At 40.4% G+C, this 22,319-nt stretch overlaps 1 protein-coding gene across 6 annotated transcripts in view; it reads right to left on the bottom strand.

Annotated features, from left to right (window-relative positions):
- Window positions 1-9,182, bottom strand: part of LOC124270000 (ras-related protein Rab-32-like) — a 33,189-nt gene extending 24,007 nt beyond the window's left edge. The window contains exons 1-2 of one of the 6 annotated variants that reach the window (XM_046705019.1): window positions 1,775-1,873; window positions 1,217-1,380 (exon numbers count right to left, since the gene is read on the bottom strand). In XM_046705019.1, coding sequence (XP_046560975.1) covers window positions 1,217-1,366 — 150 coding nt within the window. In that variant the 5' untranslated portion in view covers window positions 1,367-1,380; window positions 1,775-1,873. Of the gene's footprint in view, window positions 1-1,216; window positions 1,733-1,774; window positions 1,878-9,093 lie in introns of those variants that run through there. The other 5 variants (XM_046705021.1, XM_046705025.1, XM_046705022.1 and 2 more) reach the window with 5 other exon arrangements.
- Window positions 9,183-22,319: the final 13,137 nt, after the last annotated feature.

The raw sequence follows: 22,319 nt of genomic DNA, 5'->3' as shown, positions 1-22,319 counted from the left end.
GATGCACAGGAATGATTAGTCAACATAAGCAATAGGTAAGCATGATGCTGTGATTCAGTGATAGCATTCCAGAAAAGGTGACAGTGAGTGAGTGAGCGGGTGAGATTAGTTTTACGCCACACTCAGCAATATTTTAGCTATATGGAGGCGGTCTGTAAATAATTGAGTCTGGACTAGACAATCCAGTGATCAACAGCATGAGCATCGATCTATGGGACCCGATGACATGTGTCAACCACGTCAGCGAGCCTGACCACCCGATCCTGCTAGTCGCCTCTTACGACAAGCATGGGTTACTGAAGGCACATTCTAACCCAGATCTTCATGGGTGAAAAGGTGACAGAATTAGGTTTAATGCCACCTGGAACAGTATTCCAGTTACATTGCACTGTGTCTGCTTGACCCAGAACATCAAACTGACACAGGTCCCAGACATTTACTGCTTCTACACTATACTTCCCGCATGGGTATGTTCTGACAAGCCTGGAAACATAAACAGTCAAATGGAATTGGAACCAATGCAGAGTGAATTTTGGCACCTTAGACAACTGCACCATCCATCTGTGTTTCAATGTGTAATCACTACACACATAAAACCTTGCTCAATTTGCATGCAGGGTGGTGGGGTAGCCTAGTGGTTAAAGTGTTCGCTTGTCATGCCAAAGACACGGGTTTGATTCCCAACATAGGAACATTGTGTGAGGCCCATTTCTGCCGTGATATTGCTGGAACATTACCAAAAGCGGCATAAAACTCAATTCACTCACTCAATTTGTATGCACTGTACCTACAAAAGTATGTAACAAAAGTATTGGCTGGTGATCTTATAAGTTCATGGTTATGACATGGGTACTTAGCTAACTAAATACTAAATAAGACTAAATAACTAAAAGAGAACCCACAATACGTAATCAATAATCTACAGGAAGCAACGGAATCTAAACAAGATTTGTTAGTAGGAAATAATTCATAGAAAATTAAATAGGGTTATAACAAACAGAAAGTCTGTAAATAAAAAGATGTTTAGAGGAGAGAATAAAGAGATAAGAGATAACGGAGAGCTATTTCAACCAGCACAATATACCCTATACATGCCATGCTAGCAATAAATGTGTTCTAAAAGCACAGCATAACCTGTAAATAACTGCCATGCTGCTATAAGCCAGTGTCTGTACTTGTACAGCAACAGAATAAAATATGCAGGCCTTGCCCTCACCCTGCTCTTTCCAGAAATTAGTTGTTTTATGGTCTGAATACCCAGATGATCTATGGAAGAGGAACTCGCCTTGTCCATCCTATACCGAAGTCCAGCATCCGACTCATCGGGCCGATACTCCACACTCTCCGTTGTCAGAGTTGAGCTCATCCTCCTGCTCTACACTAATCATAGAGCACACAAAATGAACATCCACCTCAAGCATATGCTGCACACACAAACATCACTATGACCATCAAAGCAGGCATGCCACACCAGCCCAGAGTCCCAACCTCGGAGTTCCAGTAGTCTAAATGAAGGGTGATCTCTGTACAGCTGTCACCTACACCAACCATGAAGCACAGGAGATTGGTTAGGATCACTCAACCAAAAAACACCCTGGGCATCAACAGTCACAGCATCAAATTAAATACAAAGGCTCGGAGAACAAACGACTAATTGGACATTCGTCTGTGCTACACTCGTGAATGTGAAAATGGCCACATCATTAAAAACACCTCATTCTGCAGTCATCAAAATTACGAACACTGAAACTGCACTGTCAGTGGGAACAATTACCTTATATAATCTTATCTGACAATGGCTTTCCATCTACAGTAACGCCTTGACCAACCATCATCTGTCTCGACGGGTTGATGTTATGTAAGGGTGAACAATACTGAAAGATGTAGTCACATGGTTGTGCATTGGAACATGACGACTCGGTGATGATACAGCCAGACATGTACCTTCAGGTAGTCATCAAGTGTTGTGGTATTTTTATCTTAAAATTAACATTAACATAACCCTGATTTATATAATCCCACAAAACCATTGTCATTGAGGGCAACTGGGAAGGGCTGAAGCTGAGCACTTGGACTAAAGCTCTGAATATATATCATTTTTATAGAAACAAATAATTCCATTTAAATTAAAAAAGAACCCTAGTGAGATGCCAGATTTTGAATCTGAAGAAAACCTAGACTTGCTTCATTTAGGGCTTTTGCAGTAAGGGCTATAGAAGGAAGTGAAGATGAAGTGGATCAGTGAGGCAGACTACAGACTTCAACATTTCAAACCAAAGATGCACCGAATCACTACACCCACCTGATAAATACAACGTGTGACACGACTGGTTTTGATTTTCACAAACCTGAGGAAAGCCAAACAAACGAGGTATTTTAGCATTACACTTAAAATGTTCAATGTAATTGTGTAAAAATAAACATTAGCCATGCTGAATTGTATCTTTTTGAAGGATTTGCCAATAGTGACATACAAGTCACTCTACAAATCCAGTACATGAGATAGACCTATAACATCATGAATCATTCAAAATTAAAATGGGAATTTGTCCTGAAATGTCTGTGGACATTGGGTCATAGTCATAGGCGGATCTAGAGGGGGGTGCAGTGGTGCACACACACACACACACACACCCCTTTTGTCCTGAAAGTTTATTAAATGACCATTGAAACTCTCGTGAAAATGAAATGTGCATCCCCACTTTCTCCAAAAGCTGTATCCGCCTGATAGTTCATACTTCTACTCTGTCTGTCTCAAAGTCCCTGAACCACATATCTTCCCTTCCACCCATCCCTCCCTGCAATCCTAAAGCCCTAAATGATGCATTGTGAGTCCAGATTTCCCCAGGTTCTCCGATCTCCTGATCTCCCAACTCACTAGGGCTCCTTTTCAATTTAAATGGGTTTATTTGTTATCATGTGACTAAGTATTTCTCATTAGCATGTATCATACTGATGTAGGAGCTCAGGCTTGACACACATGACCCACATGTGACTGACTGTATTACATACCATCAGCATGATCACGGTTAAGTCAGTTTAGTTTGATAGCAGCTTCTTGATAGGTAGTCACTATGTTATCTGAGGTTTGTCACTTGAACATTCATAGACTGACACAGTCTCTGCATATAATATAATATTGATAGAAACAAATATGTCCTTTTACACTGAAAAGGTGCCCCGATGAGCCAGGACATTGGAGTCTGAGGAAACTCAAGACTTGCTTCACTTAGGGCTTTTGCAAAAAGGGCTGGAAGGAGGTGAAAATGAAGTGGATCAGGGACTGTGAGTCAGACTTCAGACTTCAACAGTTCATACCACAGATACACTGAATCACTACACCCACCTGATAAATACAACGTGTGACACGACTGGTTTTGATTTTTCAGTTTAGTTATCTGTTACTTACATTAATATTATTAGGGGATTTCTTTACCCTCTCACGGGATGAGATTATAAGGATTTATGAGGATGAATTGCCCACCCAGTTTGCAGAATGTCTAAGGGGAACTTTTCATCATGGTACTGTGTACAGACAACCTGGATACTAGAGCTGTGATGATATATCGTAGTATCGATAATCGTGATACTTTTTCTGACAATAAATATATCGATACTTTTTTCCGCATCGTGATATGTATCGTTGACCTTAAAATTGTGAATTTTCACCAGAAATTGACGGTTATGTCAAAATTTACACTCTTTCTTGTTATCAAAATACACTTTTTTTAAAGAAAATAACTAATGAATGCATATCGTGATATGCATCGTATCTAATCGTATCGTTCCATGATATCACAATACGTATCGTATCGTGAAATTTCTGCATCGTCACACCTCTACTGGATACAGAATGTCCTTGGGGCACATGATATCATGGTACTGTGTCCACACACCCAGATACAGAATGTCCTTGGGGCACATGCTATCATGGTATGGTGTCCACACAACCCAGATACAGAATGTCCTTGGGGGCACATGATATCATGTTACTGTGACCACACAACCCAGATACAGAATGTTCTTGGGGCATATGCTATCATGGTACGGTGTCCACAAAGCCGGATACAGAATGTCCAGGGGCACATGATATCATGGTACTGTGTCCACACAACCCAGGCACATAATGTCCAAGGGGCACATGATATCATGGTACTGCATCCACACAACGTCCTTGGGGCACATGATATCATGGTACGGTGTCCACACAACCCAGATACAGCATGCCCTTGGGGCACATGATATCATGGTACGGTGTCCACACAACCCAGATACAGCATGCCCTTGGGGCACATGATATCATGGTACTGTGTCAACCCGGATACAGAAAGTCCAGATGGCATATGATATCATGGTCCTAACACCCATGGTGGACATCAAGAAGGACAACATTTCGAACACCTGGATGGATGCAAGCAGTATGTTTAAGAAAGTTGTGATGCAGCAACAGACTGCTTCATCTTAAACTCATGTTCTGAATCTTTATATTGCCAAGTTGTCTTCAGTACAACATTACAATGTTGGAAGTCTGTATGCTCTCTCAATGTGAAATATCTGTGCATATTTTGAGATGAATGCCTATTTGCTGATGCCTCCCTGGTGTTTCAATGGCTTCGGAAGAAGTGAGTGAGTTTAGTTTTACACCACTTTTAGCAATATTCCAGCAATATCACGTCGGAGAACACCAGAAATGGGCTTCACACATTGTACCCATGTGGGTAATCGAACCCAGGCCTTCGGTGTGACAAGCGAATGCTTTAACCACTAGGCTACCCCACTGGCCGACCTCAAAAGGAACTACCAGGAGCAGATATTCCATCAGGGGTAGAGCAGACGTAGTAATAAGCGGCACAGCTGATGACTTACAACAGCCCTGTCAGCAGGTTATTACATGTGGCAGTTAGACACTGCAGTTGACTGACTACATCAGGTTTTCGCCCAATCAATGAGGCCAAGCAGTCTCCAGAACACAATCTAGTGTTATCATAGCAGATGTCCTTTGGAAACATGACAGATGCCAGCATGATGTAATGCCATCATCATGTCGACAAGTGTTGTAGCAAAGATGATGAGCAACAGAACAGCATAACAATATTACACACCATATACACAATGACCACAAAATTACAGTAAATCATGAGTAAGTGAGTGTGATGTTATGCCACTTTTACTGTTTTAGCAATTTTCCATCAATATCATGGCTGGGAACACCAGAAATGGGCTTCACACATTGAACCAATGTGGGTAATCGAACCCGAGTCTTCGGCATAACAAGTGGATGCTTTAACCACTAGGCTACCCCATCGCCCCTGTAAATTCAGAGAAAGATTAAGCCTTGAAATTGTAATATCAGGCAGTCAGAAAATATCAAATAACCAATGAGATATGAAACCGACTTCAGGTACCAAAGTAGCTCTTAATGTGCATGCCATGGGACAGTAAATATTGAAATGGCACGGATGAAATATTTTCAATGTGCCCTGGTGGCACAACTAAAATTATAAAAATAATACTCACCATGATTCGCTTAACAGAAAATGTGATAATTTGAGCAACTCAAATTATTCAAAACCTATTTTTGCACCCCATCAAACTGTTCATCAGTGGCACTCTCAATCCCACAATTTAACATGGGTTTGGGGCCATTTTGAATGCCAGTCCGCATAACAGGAAACCTTGTTTTGGATGATAACATAGTTAGTGGCTAAGTTTATGGGTCCGGGACAAATGAAACAGAACTATTCTTGGAGTCAGTATAGTCTTCAGGAAATCAAGCTCTCAAGTTCATAGGTTTACATGATGTTTACTGATTTATTAAACAATAAATTGAAAAGACATGATTGTCGTGATGTTTTGAGTTTGATTAAATCATCAAAAAGTATGGGCACACTTATTTTCACAAAGGCACATCTAAATTATGTATCTGGTGCCCTATGGCACCCTCCAAAACAATTGCATTTGTATCCCTTCAAGACCTACTTCATAAGGACGATGGGTCTCACCAACCATTGAATCAAGACACTTCTTGAGGGAAATACAGGTTTTGTAGGACCGATTCTTACACAGAAACAGAGAGTTCTGCACAGGCTTCATCAACAACTAAAACAGCCAGAGCCTTGAACACCTATGCTGACACATGTTGAGCAATGTTTTGCCCATTAAAGGGTATCTCCCAACCAAACTTTTAACTGAGTCTTACGATTCTTCAACCCTTCTTTTTTAATCTATTGGCTCATACAGTAATATCAGCTGATTCCTGTCTCTTCCTAATAAGCTGTGCAGGGTTCTTCAGCATCTACGACAGCCAGAGTTTTGAAGTATATGTTGTTATGTGTTGAACAATGTCACCTGCCACAGGGGCATGATAACCATGATATCATGCACTTAACAAGGTAACCAAATCTGACCACCAGATTGTGATTCATGTATAGGTTTGGCACCTCATCTATCTTAATTTATCAGGATGAGGTTTGGTTTGGTTGTTGTTTCACGCCACACTCAGCAATATTCCAGTTATATGGCAGCAGCCTGTAAATAATTGAGTCTGGACCAGACAATCCAGTGATCAACAACACGATTTCAGGATGAGGATTAAATGTCATGTGGCTGGTGTTCTAGAACCTGCTTACCATCGTCAACTGCTTGTACAAAAAGAATGTATTTAATATTCTCAGACTTCCCAGACACTCAAATCTAATAGGATGATCTAAGATTATAAACCACAATAATATGCCTCTGCATCATCACATAATACAGAACTAGTGCTGGTTATCACTCACAATATGAAGATCAATAATCGGAGCTCAGTAATCAGTCAATAATTGATGGTAATCTTAAACCCCAGCACAAACCTCATGTAGAAAATAACGGGACACAATCAAAATGAAACAGGCTCTGCTTACTACTATGATCAAGATGACCAAGGACACTTCCTGTGGAGACAAGCATGCAAGTATGTTGTTTACATTAGTTTACTTACAAGTCGGGAAACTGCATCCATTGTTTATGTCTTGATTTACCAAACATAATGATGTGAGTGAGTGAGTGTGGTTTTACGCGCAGCTTGTAGCAATATTCCATATATAATATCACAGCAGGGGACACCAGAAATGGGCTTCACACATTATACCCATGAAGGAACACTAAAAATAACCACTGGGCTACCCAACTGACTCAATATAACCGTAAGAAACATACTTTCTGAGTTAATTTGATGTTTCATTTCTTATGAATATCGGTTAGTCTCCCGAGCACATCGATTATCACTGCTGCGAAACCGATTATCCGATCAATTGCTCTGGCACTATCCCTTACTGTGCTAAAATTATTGTATTTGTGATTAAGGATTACCATCTACATCCTTTAACAACTATTATGTCGAATATTGAAAAGGTTTTGCCACCTTTATTCACTGTTCTTTTTTAAATGAATAACTTCACAATTTCTTTCACATAGTAACAAGCAAACAATGACAAAAGGGTTAAACCATAAACATGTCTAAACAGTGCAACTCAATTAACACAATTCATGCAGTCACTGAAACTTTTCTCATGATGTCATGACATGGTTTTGAATCATACAAAATAGTTTATTGGCTATACACAGATTGAAACAGTCGATATGCCATATGAAGTCTTTGCATGGTGAAGGATTAAGATTCAGCACCACTTTAGAAGGTATTTCAGAGACCATAATAGGTTACACCATATGTGTGAGTGAATGAGGAATGAACATGATGAAAGGTCAGGTTAATGCAGGTTATTATAAACATGTACCCCTTGGTATGGCACCTACAGAACCTGCAGATGTTGGCATGGGTAGGTGTTAACATAATCATGAACTGTTCCAATGGCTAGCTTCAGCTGTTGTTAGCTAACAATCTGGGACTGTTCCAACTATTAGCAGGAGACAGAAAAACAATAATAGTCGAGATTGAACACTGTTGCTATATTTATTAACACAAATTGACATAGTTCACAGCAGTTTCTAAAAAGTTTCCAGTTTTGCAACAATGCTAGCAAGAGTTGAACATTGTTGAAATGGAAGAGAGCAACCCATTGAATAAACAGTTTCAGTGGCAGTAGGTAGTTCAGTGTTAAAGTGTTTGCACATTACACTTGTAGGTAGTCAGTGTTTGATTCCCTACATGAGTACAATAAGTGAAGCTCATGCATATCTGGTGTCCCCTGTCACAATCAATTATTCAGTACTTCTTGCATTTTACGAGACATTTTCCTGGTTACATTATGTGATCTTTAAGTCATGTAAACAAAGGTGTTAGATGAAAAGGTAAAAGTCGGGATAGAGGATATCTACTTAGAAATGTAGCAGTAGTATAACGTGTGTAGATTTGTTGACAAAAACTCCTACTTAGATTAATATGGAACCTTGGTGATAATTGTGAATGGTACATGATATTCACTTACATACACAAATATATATATACAGATAACATACACAAAGATAACCATCTAAAACTCTTCAGTGTGAGATCTGCACTGTCACTGTCAGTTGTAATCTATGCATAAAGGAAGTCTTGTAAATTGATTACCATTTATCTACAACACCATTTCAAATCGATTCTAATTAACAGATTAAATGTCCTGGCACTAAGGAAGCACAAACCAATTTAGCAGGTGAACTGTTATACGTTTGCATATTCACGAGCAGCACACAAGCAGTTACATGGTGAGTCTAACGGCACTCACCGCACTTTCACGTAAAGTATCCAGGCCAAGCTTACACAAGCGGTACACTGCTGCCAATTTGCGCTGTTTGATAATCTATTTCATCGTTTCATGTCACAAACAAAATAACACATCTAAGATTTTCAAGGAATAAATTTGAATTTTTTTGGTGAACACGATGAATTGCTGACATGGGGTGTTAGCGTCAGGGGGCCATACACATGATACTGCTGTACCGAGACGGGGGCCTAGGTCACAGGTGACATGACGGTAAACTTAATTATTAAAACTTATCAACCCACTCAGGGGGTACTACGTAAGTAATAAATGATTCAGTCATCGAAATAGATAAGAACCGAGCCCTACATTGATAGATACAACACCACGCACAAGAAATTTCACTCACCATTGCGATATTTTCGAACACCTTTTGACTATCACATGACACAAGGGTAATCTGTAAATATTGCCGTAGACAAATGGCTTGTCGTAAATGTACGACGATGTATATTTATCTCAGTGAATGTGTAGATTTACCGAGATAGTAAAACATGATTGCTTATTATCAATATCGCAGCCACGTTTGTCGTTTATTCCAATTTACAAACAATGAGGATGTCGTAAAATATTAAACTGGGTTCTGTCTACAAATGTTATTATTTGCGCACATATACCTTGCGTGTTGTGATCACATGTTGGTGAATAACAAGTCTGAAGTTAGTCGGTGTGTTTGTTTCTGGGGAACTGTAAATAATCCATACTCTATTCTGAGTCGATATTTTGATATAGAATAGGCAATATTCAGTTTGATACACTTCCGTGTTTATACTTGATTCAGCTATGTATTGTATAGCCTCAAGGAAGATAAATTATTTTGCATGTCTTCCGTGCGTCCCTTCAATTCCGTGGTATTTAGGAGGAAATACTATTATCTACACAGTAACAAAGATACGCAATTTAGTCCCACAGTCCCGATGCAGGATCAAGTCCTGACTTGGTTTTCCAAAGATATTTCAGGTTATGTGAGGCGATTCACTGTGCAGAGTTGCGTCCCTTGGGTAAGCCAGGAATCGGTTATGATCGGTTTGAATTATGTTTCAAGCATATCCGTGCTCATGGGTTTCACCAAAGTGGTATTAACGTCAGTGATCTGCATCACTTTGGGCTTTCCTCAAACACTTAAACACTGTGATTACATTTACTAAGATGCTGGTTACGGTACGTGTTAAATCCAACTCATTCATGGTATATCTATACTATCAAAAGTTTAGACTCACTAGTGTAAATGTAGCCACGTACTTCAGTCAACTGTTCTAAACTAGATTTTGCAAAATATTCCATACTGTTTAAAGGTACTGTTTACTCATGTACTGATTTATTGTAAAACAAATTCGTAACGTTGAAAAGATTATTGTCATGAGTTCAATAAATGATAAAAATCAGTGATAATTGGCGAATTCTTAACAAAAGTTTACACCAAAACGCAGCTGTTAACATGCACAATATTTGCACATGATTTTCAGCATTTTGATGCATGATCCTTGTGCAATTCATCTGCATAAGGTTTGCAGTTGGTTCCCCCAAGTTGAGAACTTCATCTTCAGTGTAACCATACGCACATACATAACATATAGTGAGTCTAAACCCTTGATGGGTAGTATACATGTACATAAGGTGGACGGTGGGGTAGCCTAATGGTTAAAGCGTCCGCTCGACATGCTGAAGACCCTGGTTCGATTCCCCACATGGGTGCAATGTGTGAAGCCCATTTCTGGTGTCCCCCGCCGTGATATTGCTGGAATATTGCTAAAAGCGGCGTAAAACTATACTCACTCACTCACATAAGGTAGTGGGTGTAATGTAATTATTTTCTGAATCCGTCGACATATATGACTGTACATGGCTGAATGCTGTTATTAAGTTTCCCTTTTGATTTAAATGGAATCAGTATTTCCCTGTAACAAAGCGCCATCGCAAGGTCGACTGTAATCATTAATTGTTCGCGACTGCCTAAATGTGCTAGTCCAGCCTAATACAGACTTCAGTAAACTGTCCTCGGTACGTTCGACCCCTCTTGACAATTATTCAATAATATTCTGAATCCATGACACAGGTGATGGTTTACACTCACAAATCACATTCAAGGCACGGAGTCTGATGTCATATGCCACAAAGATATGTGTAAACTGGCGCCAAATAGTGGAGTACGCCAAGGTTGCGTGCATAGTCGTGTTCTGTTTATATTTCATACATACGATCCGAGATCCGATCGAAATCCGAGGGGAGTATTTGTCGTGGTGAGATATATTAAAAAAAATGTTACTATTATTTTCAAAGAAGGAAATGTTAAGGGGACGATGTACTGGGTGGGGATTTGCAGAACATTAGAAACTCCATAACTATTCCCTTTGACAGACCCAGGGCATTTAGTGTCCTGTAGGCATTAGCGCTTGCATGAAGTTGTCTGTAAATTACTCACCTAAGTCGTGACGGATTGGCGATCCATGTGTTCACAACCACACTGATTGGTACGCTAGTTATGTAGTCAGATTTATTAGGTAACCTGTCCCCGGGGATCGAGGAAATATATCTAGCTGACAGGGTTTTTCTACTTATGGAGTACCAGTTAAGTATAATTAAAGTTTGAGTGTGCCGGGTATAAAGGTAAGTATATATTAGAGTCTGTTCCAGTCTTCAAAAGAACCCTGTTTATTAACGTATGTTCATTAAAGTAAATGATTGCCTAAACGTAATATTTTCTCAGACGTTACAAATAAATTTTATTGATTCACTCAGCAGAAATTCATTCTCGATGTAACAAAACAAGTACGGGTATGTGTGTTCAGCAAGTATTCATCTGCTGACATTGTAGAGGAAAACCGGTTTCAGACTTACGTAATTACCTCTGAGTGGTGCAGGCGACTTTTGTCCTAAAACCGCCATTGTTGTCTGAAGACCATTAATCACACACACAAAGTACAAAGAAAGGCTCACAGATTATTTATTTCTGCCCATTGATGGAATTTCGATTACACAACACCTCTCAACTATACTGTGGCTTCGATCATGTATGGAGGTAGCCTGGTTCTCGGGGTCTGCTGTACTGAGCGTCGAGGCGTAGCGCAGCAGACTCCGGGAACCAGGCTGGTATGGAGGCGATTCAGGGTTGGACTAGGAAGGACATTAAAACCAAGGATTATAACTGTCTCATGCGTAACGGGCACTAGCCTACTCTTAACTCACATTCATGTGAGGTCACCCCCACTTGTGTTCGCTGTACGTGGTGCTGTGTATATACATAGGCCAAAGATATATATCTCTCATTTCTACAAGGATTTTAACTATATTTTTACGTTATCATCTAATACTTTCTTATCAAAATTAGGTTTAATGTGTTTTAAAGTGTTTCAGCGTCGCATAAACCAGTTATGACTTTATTTATTATATTTGATCGATTTAAGTATCTATATTACTGTATTGTTATCTTACCTTTATGGAATTATGTATATTTTACAGTTTTGCAACGTGTCTCTTCGGCCTATTGAGGCCCTGCATAATCCATTTTATCTTTGTATATTCACTATGTGTGTATACCTTGTAAATTTATGCGTGACACCTAAATAAATAAACAATTCATTCATTCACATCTTTAAATTCTTTCAGAGCGACATTTCGGTACAAATGCGGCTGAATCACATCAATACGCCCAGCCTGTCTTTATTGGTGCAACAGTTTATAAACTTCCACTTAAAAGATATCCTGGCACAGTCAAAATATCAACAAACCAACGCTTTAACCCATATGCTACGCCTCCGTGTTTCCTGAACTGTCACCATTACATAGAAAATCAAAGCGGTGAACAGAAACATGCATGGGCATCGTATATACTATATACAGACAAGAACCGGGTGCTGAAGACCACTAGTAGCCCGGATCTTCACGAGTTGGAAATAGTCATATTAATATACACCACTACTGTTTATATACTGTCAATGTTAGTATAAAGAGTGCGAAAGTGTGACTGAGATATTAAATTTCGAATCTGTTTTTCTGTTCAGCGGAACCTGGTGTTTAGATTGAATATTGTCATAGTGTGACAGGCTCCTTTTGTTAGCACAATTGTACTTTGTGATTCATTTGCATTGTATATTAGTTTTACAATATGACAATATTTGTATACCCCGTCTGTCTTCCAAGTCAATCCTCCCGTGACCAGTCAATCCTTGGCATACACATAATTAATTGTCATCTGGCTTAACCATCATTTAGACTCTCTGCGCCTGGTAACTGAATATGATTATGATAAGTATGTCTGTTTGTCGCACTCTACAGCGACGTACATTAATGCGTGCGCCTCCGCTGCGTGTATTAGTCCGCTATCCCACCGAGCTGCCGTATGCAGCTTAACTTGGGTACCCTACTCTCAGACCAGACAGAGTACCGAACAATCCGTGTTTTATCCCAATAATGCCGAACGCCAGGCAGGGTGACATCAAGTACTGTCTGTGCAGCTCACGCTGGAGCGTATCTGACCCATGAAGATCCGGGTTAGAATTGGTCTTCAGCAAACTATGCTTGTCGTAAAAGGTGACTGACAGGATCGAGTGGTCAGGCTCGCTGACTTGGTTGACACATGTCATCGTATCCAAGTTGTGAAGATCGATGCTCATGCTGTTGATCACTAGACTTCATTTACAGACCGCCGCCATATAGCTGGAATATTGCTGAGTGCGGCATTAAACAACACACAAACAAACATACATACAAACAAACAAACAAAAGCAGCGGACCAAATCACCAGCCACCCGCTCTTTGGCTTGGGCACCACGGAGTTAAAAAAAGAAAGAAAACAGTTTAACCGTTTGTTATCTTATCATACAAACAGTCAGAAAACGTTTTAGGACAAAACCTCGAAACAAGCAATGAGAAGAACATGGGATAAAAAAAATATCCATCTGCAACTTTTGTAGCCACACATCTCTTGAATACATGAGGGCGGTGGGGTAGCCTAGTGGTTAAAGCGTTCGCTCGTCACGCCGAAGACCCGGGTTCGATTTCCCACATGGGCACAATGTGTGATGTCTCCCGCCGTGATATTGTTGGAATACTAGTATTGCAAAAACTGCGTAAAACTAAACTCAGTCATTCACTTGAATTCATGTCACGTTTTTATGTCGAACTTCTTTTTATTCTTTACACGATGTTTAAGGGCTTATTCTTGCTCCTTTATCTTGAAAAATGCATTCGTGTTCGTCCATCTTCTAAATACCTTTCAAGAACTTCACACATCTCTTGATTGAAACAAAAATTATGCAACAGACTGAACAGAGTTAGGGGAACAAGGCGGTACACAAGCATCGTGTTGATCCATATATGACTCACGCTTCCGGGGTGAAATGAGCCACGGAAGTATAATAGTTACTGAAAGTGGTATTTTGAATACATCCTCGTACTTGCCTCGAGATAATGACATCATTAATGACACAATCATGCTCACTTCAAAGCAACAAACCCCAAATTATTAACAAATGCGAAATATAAAAGAAATACGACAACAAACCATTATTCAAGAAAGACATGAGCCATTTAGAATCGGGACACTAGTGAGTTATCTGAAATGAGGAAATAAGGTGTTGTGGTTTAAGTGAGTAAGCGAGTGAGTCCAGTTTCTGCATTCAGCAATATTCCAGTTATATGGCTGCAGTCTATAAATAATCGAATCTAGGCCAGACAGTTCAGTGGTCAACAGCATGAGCATCGGTCTAACCAATTGGGATGCGATGACATGTGTCAACCAAGTCAGCGAGCCTGCTCACTCGATCCCGTTAGTCGCCTCTTATGAGGGTTGCTGAAGACCAATTCTAACCCGGATCTTCAAGGGTCTTGTGATTTAAGAGAAGTACTGAATGTCTATGTTGCAAAGCATACATATTATGCCTGCATTTGGTTTAAAACTAAGCGAGTGGGTGGATATTACGCCACTTTGGCAATATTCCAGAAATATCACGGCGGAAAATGGGCTTAACACGTTGTATCTGTGTGTGGGAATCGAACCTGGGCCTTCAACATGACGAGCGAATGCTTTAACCTCTAGGCTACCCAACACACCCCTTACAATTGATATTATCAGGCGACATCATGCAATCCACTCCCCAGGATTTGTGTTATGACAATAAGGGATGTAGGGATACAAAAATAATCGAAAGAAACGCTTGCTACAACTATTCTTCCCAAAAAACCATCACAAACAACACACAAGCATGAACAGAACGCTAATATTCATGCTTATATTTTATGCATATAACCTAAATGGCATATCTGGACTACTTATGAACTGCATCAAGTGAAGGTGGTCTGTTTACTGGGTGTGTGGTTGAATGTATCACATAGTGTAGCCTGTAGAAAGTAGGATATGTCTGGTACAGTGGTCTGTTTACTGAGGGGACAGTGGGATATGTCTGATACAGTGGTCTGTTTAGTGAGGGGACAGTAGGATATGTCTGGTCAGAGACCATATAATATATATGGTCTCTGGTCTGGTACAGTGGTCTGTTTACTGAGGGGATATGTCTGGTACAGTGGTCTGTTTACTGAGGGATATGTCTGGTACAGTGGTCTGTTTACTGAGGAGACAGTGGGATATGTCTGGGACAGTGGTCTGTTTACTGATGGGATATGTCTAGTACAATGGTCTGTTTACTGAGGGGATATGTCTGGTACAGTGGTCTGTTTACTGAGGGGATATGTCTAGTACAGTGGTCTGTTTACTGAGGGGATATGTCTTGTACAGGGTCTGTTTACTGAGGGGATATGTCTGGTACTGTGGTCTGTTTACTGAGGGGATATGTCTGGTACCGTGGTCTGTTTACTGATGGGATATGTCTGGTACAGTGGTCTGTTTACTGAGGGGATATGTCTGGGACAGTGGTCTGTTTACTGAGGGGATATGTCTGGGACAGTGGTCTGTTTACTGAGGGGATATGTCTGGTACAGTGGTCTGTTTACTGAGGGGATATGTCTGGTACAGTGGTCTGTTTACTGAGGGGATATGTCTGGGACAGTGGTCTGTTTACTGATGGGATATGTCTGGTACAGTGGTCTGTTTACTGAGGGGATATGTCTGGGACAGTGGTCTGTTTACTGAGGGGATATGTCTGGTACAGTGGTCTGTTTACTGAGGGGACAGTGGGATATGTCTGATACAGTGGTCTGTTTACTGAGGGGACAGTAGGATATGTCTGGTCAGAGACCATATAATATATATGGTCTCTGGTCTGGTACAGTGGTCTGTTTACTGATGGGATATGTCTGATACAGTGGTCTGTTTTCTGAGGGGACAGTAGGATATGTCTGGTCAGAGACCATATAATATATATGGTCTCTGGTCTGGTACAGTGGTCTGTTTACTGAGGGGATATGTCTGGTACAGTGGTCTGTTTACTGCGGGGATATGTCTGGTACCGTGGTCTGTTTACTGAGGAGACAGTGGGAAATGTCTGTGACAGTGGTCTGTTTACTGAGGGGATATGGCTGGTACAGTGGTCTGTTTACTGAGGAGACAGTGGGATATGTCTGGGACAGTGGTCTGTTTACTGAGGGGATATGGCTGGTACAGTGGTCTGTTTACTGAGGGGATATGGCTGGTACAGTGGTCTGTTTACTGAGGGGATATGTCTGGGACAGATCTATGACGAACTTATGTAGTGATACACTTTCAGATACATTTACAGTAAAGAACATGAAGTGCCAAATTCCCAAATGTGCCCATCCTTTGCAAACTGCAATGTCAGCATATATATATATATGTGATTGACAAACAATGAAAACTGCATGTGATTCAATGATGGCCAGCTGCTGCTGCACTCTCTTTATGTATAGGAAACAAATTACAGACGTATGTGCAGTCAACCATGACAGGTGCTTGTCCACTAGTCACACAATAAAACAATAGAACATGCTATGTCACCACATGTATGTGCCATTGCTATGGAATGATTAGCTAGAGGGCTTGGAATATTGCTCAAAGCGGACTTGAACATAATATGGTTCAAACTTTAATCATTCTATTTCAAATTAGGACAGCTGGTCCGATGTTGCAAATATATTTTCATGAATAACATTTTGAATTCTTATTAATTATTAAAGTTATAAATGTATGTACTGAACTTGACATGAACACTGATATCTCAATTTTTCATAATGTCTCTTCTCCATTTTCTCCACCTGTCACATGGTTGCTCAGAGCAACCCAGACAGCCTCCGTGGTGTAGTGGTTAGAGCGTCCGCCCGGAGAGCGGAAGGTCGGGGGTTCGATCCCCGACCGCGTCATACCAAAAGACGTTAAAATATGGTACTTGTTGGTCCCTGCCTCGCGTTTGGCATTAATGGGTACAAGAAGGACTGGTCGGCTCGGAGTCAGTATAATGTGTCTGAGTGGGGTATTCATGTTTCACTGCGGCATGGTATCGCTAGCACTATAAAACCAGCTTAAGTCTGGGCTAGTACAAGCAGCAGCACATACACATACACATGCATGCACGTTGTCATATGAGCGAAATATTCTCAAGCACGACGTTAAACCCAATTTCACCTCACCTCTGTGACCCCAGAGCAGCCCTGACTGTGGTGATCCCTGATATACTGAAAGTGAATTGGAGGTTTTCAAAGATGGTGACCAAACTGAAAATCAGATCAAACTCTTCAGATTTTGTTGGTGAAAACATGCATGTGTAGCAGGGCATGGAGTCATTCCACAGACAATTTCTTTACCTCGTCAGCTGACGTGGTAAAAATCTTTGGTCATGTTGACAAGGCGTGGATCGGAAGGTCCATAGTTCAAATCCCAGTAATTGTGACTCAGAAATGTAATGGCTGCTACACATGCAAACTTTCAGTCTCATATATACTATTCACACTTTGCTAAGGATCACAAACATTCACAACTTTACTTAAACGTAGATTAATTATTTTAAATTGTATCCATTTAAAACTGGATAAATAATGATATGGTAACACATCTTTAGGAAAACAGCCACTTCAAGCTAACCGTATGCACTTGATACATGAGTAACCATAAAAATGGTTTTTATGGCACCAATCAACCAGTTTGAAAATCATGGAATGAGTCCATGACAAGTACACAACACCTGTCAGTAGCAGGTATGGGATCCACAAGATGCAGTGACATACTGGAACCTAGGATCAATGCTTACAATAGGCTTAGATATTTAAACTAAATTTGACCCCACATTATAGTTTTCTGTTGAATCAATGATTTGATCCTTAGCAAAGTGTGAATAGTATAGTATTGGCCATATCTGATGATAGATGTTTACAGACAATGACAGATCACAAACCAAACACATCACAACTTCATGAATTTACAGCCAGGTAGGCCAAAAAAGATGAAAACATTTTTCACTTCTAACTTTATTTCTATTTAACAAGTTGACATTTAAATGTAAAGACACTAAACTACTACTCAGTAGCATTTGCCGTAAAGCAATAATGTCAATCAGGTTTGGGCACATCCTCGATAATCTCCATGATATACGTTACGATCACTCTCCACTATACCCTGGATACATCCACGGTTTGGCCCCATAATTATATTACCTCCCTTTGCTGGCTCTGCATTCTCACAGCAGCCAGTCAGATAAGCCGACGTTACATCCGAGCTTGACAGTGTCAACAAAGATAGCGGTCGCAGTCGCGAATGTTTGTTCGCAGTACCACTCAGCATTTGGGGATATAATACAGACAAATTGACAGATCAGAAACTTTCAAAAAATATATAAAAGAACTCCTTCTACATCTTTCAGAGTACCTCTGCATCAATTGTGTTACCAAGTTTAAACGGTTAGATAATTTAAGAAGCGAAAGTGAGTTGTGATTGGGTCGCTCAACTTCCCAGCGTAGACACCTGACTGGATAAAAAGCTAGCCAAGGGAGGTAATAAAATCATTGGGCCAAGACGCGGATGCATCCAGGGTATACTGTGGAGAGTGATCGTAACGTATACCCTGGAGATTATCGAGGATGGTTTTGGCACAGATTTAATGACATGTTTGTTCTCTGCATGAATGGCATTCATTAAAGCTCCTGCCTGTATGATGTGTTACAACAAGTGTCTTATGATGTCAATACAAATATAATATCTCTAACTTAAAAAGCAACATTCGTAAACTGTGGAGCGAGTGAGTGAGTTTAGTTTTACGCCACTTTTAGCAATATTCCAGCAATATCATGACTGGGTACACCAGAAATGGGCTTCACACTGTACCCATGTGGGGAATCGAACCCGGGTTTTCAACATGACGAGCTAACACTTCAACCACTAGACTGACCCACCGCCTGGTAAACTATTGAGAAATAACACACAGCAGTACAAGTTCTGATGATGATGGCAGGAAAATGTGGATGTTGTGACAAACAATGCTGAAAACTCAAAAACACACGGTGATCTGCAATGTTCCTATATATATTTTACAGCATATTCTTGAAGGAAAAGATGAACACCAGGTATTTCATCAACAAACTCAACACTGTTTAGCTTACATGGGTTTATGGCTGTAATCCACCAGCTGTGATCTCAAAGCTTTGTGTTTACTGCATCCCTTGAAGCTTGACATAACATTTAGTTTTTTCTTCACACTTCAATCAGTGTGCTTACAAATGGACTTTTATTACTAATATTCTGTTAAATGCCTCATGAAATTCTGGCATCTATTATGACTAAAAAATAAGTAAATCAGGACAAGTCAAAACCATTTATAGAAAACAAGAATAAGTCATCAATATCCACCGCAATGGCAAAATACTCTTCATGAATATGTCTACGAGTTATGATTATGTCAAATGTTTTGGTGTGTATATAAAAAAAATTGAAGGAGAGTATTGAAAGGTTTTGAAAGTTCTGCTTCAGAAAGGAGCACTACCACCAGTTTCAATCTAAGTCAAACTTGTTGCCATGGAAACGCCAAAAATATTTAATTCAGAATACCAAAACTACCAAAAGGCACCAGTACACCACCAGATGTATGTATGTGCCAAGTTTGGTGAAGAAACACTGAACGGTACCAAAAGGCACCAGTACACCACTAGACCAATCTATGTGCCATATTTGGTGAAGAAAAACGGTTTTAGAGTTCTGCTCTGGAAAAGAGCACTACCACCAATTTCAGTCTAAGTTAAACTTGTTGCCATGGAAACGCCAAAAAATACTTAATTCAGAAAACCAAAAGGCACCAGTACACCACAAGACCAATCTAGGCGCCAAGTTTGGTCAAGAAATAGTGAGCGGTTTTAGAGTTCAGCCGTGGAAAAGAGCATTACCACCAATTTCAATCTAAGTCAAATTTGTTGCCATGGAAACACCAGAAATATTTTATTCAGAATTCCAAAACTACCAAAAGGCACAAGTACACCACTAGACCAATCTATGTGCCACGTTTGGTGAAGAAATAGTGAACGGTTTTAGAGTTCTGCTACGGAAAAGAGCACAACCACCAATTTCAATCTAAGTCAAACTTGTTGCCATGGAAACGCCAAAAATATTTAATTCAGAATACCAAAACTACCAAAAGGCACCAGTACACCACCAGATGTATGTATGTGCCAAGTTTGGTGAAGTAACACTGAACAGTTTTAGAGTTCTGCTCCAGAAAAGAGCACTACCACCAATTTCAGTCTACGTCAAACTTGTTGCCATGGAAACGCCAAAATATTTGATTCAGAATACCAAATCTACCAAAAGGCACCAGTACACCACCAGATCTATCCATGTGCGAAGTTTGGTGAAGAAATAGTGAACGGTTTTAGAGTTCTGCTCCAGAAAAGACAAACGCATGCACGCACAGACAGAGTCCATTTTAATATCCCCCACAACATGTTTTGCAGGGGATAACAAAGAATTAAATATATTTTTACCAAATACCAAAGATGCCATAACATGCAAAGTCTCTATTTCTTCTCCTATTATTCAGCTGAAATGATCTTGTAAAATTTCCTTCATTTGTGAAAATGACAGACTTGGCACACTTGAAACAACTTACGAGTGGTCCTTGATGCAGGAAGGTATATGGAAGAGGTACCGGACTGTCTGCCTGTGAACTCTGAAGCAGGACAACATGGAAGAGGTACCAGACTGTCTGCCTGTGAACTCTGAAGCAGGACACAACATGGAAGAGGTACCGGACTGTCTGCCTGTGAACTCTGAAGCAGGACACAACATGGAAGAGGTACCGGACTGTCTGCCTGTGAACTCTGAAGCAGGACACAACATGGAAGAGGTACCGGACCGTCTGCCTGTGAACTCTGAAGCAGGACACAACATGGAAGAGGTACCGGACTGTCTGCCTGTGAACTCTGAAGCAGGACAGTATATGGAAGAGGTACCGGACTGTCTGCCTGTGAACTCTGAAGCAGGACAGTATATGGAAGAGGTACCGGACTGTCTGCCCATGATCTCTGAACTCTGAAGCAGGAGGTACTTGACAGTTTGAGAGTTCTTTCTGAAGCAGGACAGTATATGGAAGAGGTATGGGACTGTCTTGACACCTGCCGATCTTGAGTATTGTGCTAGTGTGCGGGACAGTAAATGGAAGACGTCAGGGCAGATATTTACACATTGGCAGAGTATATCTTCTCTAATGCTAAAAAATGAGTATCATACGGAGGCTTTTTGCTATTACGTGCTACCTTAGAGATAAAGACCAGTCCCAGAAACAAACATACCCAATACAGTCCATTCCAGTCTAGAACATGTGGCAAGTCTAGATTACCACAGTTTCAGGATGAAAAGAGAGGGCTTCTGTGTCTGGGCTCCTTCTTATTATGATCAAATGATAAATTAGGAATTGTATTTTTCTGTAAAATATGTCAATTTCACAGATTACCGGTAGATATTAGTCTAGGATCTGGAAGACTCCAAACTCTAAATAACAATTTGTTCAACTGAATATAACCATTCAGTGCTTCAGTGCTATTTAATACAATGTTAGGGTAATATGACTGATGTGTCATTTGAACCATACTTAAAACAACGAAGCTATGGTGTCAGATGGGTCCCGTGTATCATAACAGAATGATGATAACGAGGATGATTATTAGGGGTGGAACGGTACACGCTCTTACCACTGTACGGTATTGATTATTAGGGGTGGAACGGTAAACTTTTACCACAGTACGGTATTGATTATTAGGGGTGGAACGGTACACTCTTACCACAGTACGGTATTGATTATTAGGGGTGGAACGGTACACTCTTACCACAGTACGGTACTGATTATTAGGGGTTGAACGGTACACTCTTACCACAGTACGGTATTGATTATTAGGGGTGGAACGGTACACTCTTACCACAGTACGGTATTGATTATTAGGGGTGGAACGGTACACTCTTACCACAGTACGGTATTGATTATTAGGGGTGGAACGGTACACTCTTACCACAGTACGGTATTGATTATTAGGGGTTGAACGGTACACTCTTACCACAGTACGGTATTGATTATTAGGGGTGGAACTGTACACTCTTACCACAGTACGGTATTGATTATTAGGGGTGGAACGGTACACTCTTACCACAGCGGTATTGATTATTAGAGGTGGAGCGGTACGGTATTGATTATT

The sequence above is a fragment of the Haliotis rubra genome, unplaced genomic scaffold (assembly GCF_003918875.1).
Source record: "Haliotis rubra isolate DU_JTF1 unplaced genomic scaffold, ASM391887v1 Scf149, whole genome shotgun sequence".
Classification (NCBI taxonomy): domain Eukaryota; kingdom Metazoa; phylum Mollusca; class Gastropoda; order Lepetellida; family Haliotidae; genus Haliotis; species Haliotis rubra.
Note: the sequence above shows the minus strand (reverse complement) of the source record. Positions and strands in the feature narration are given on the sequence as shown.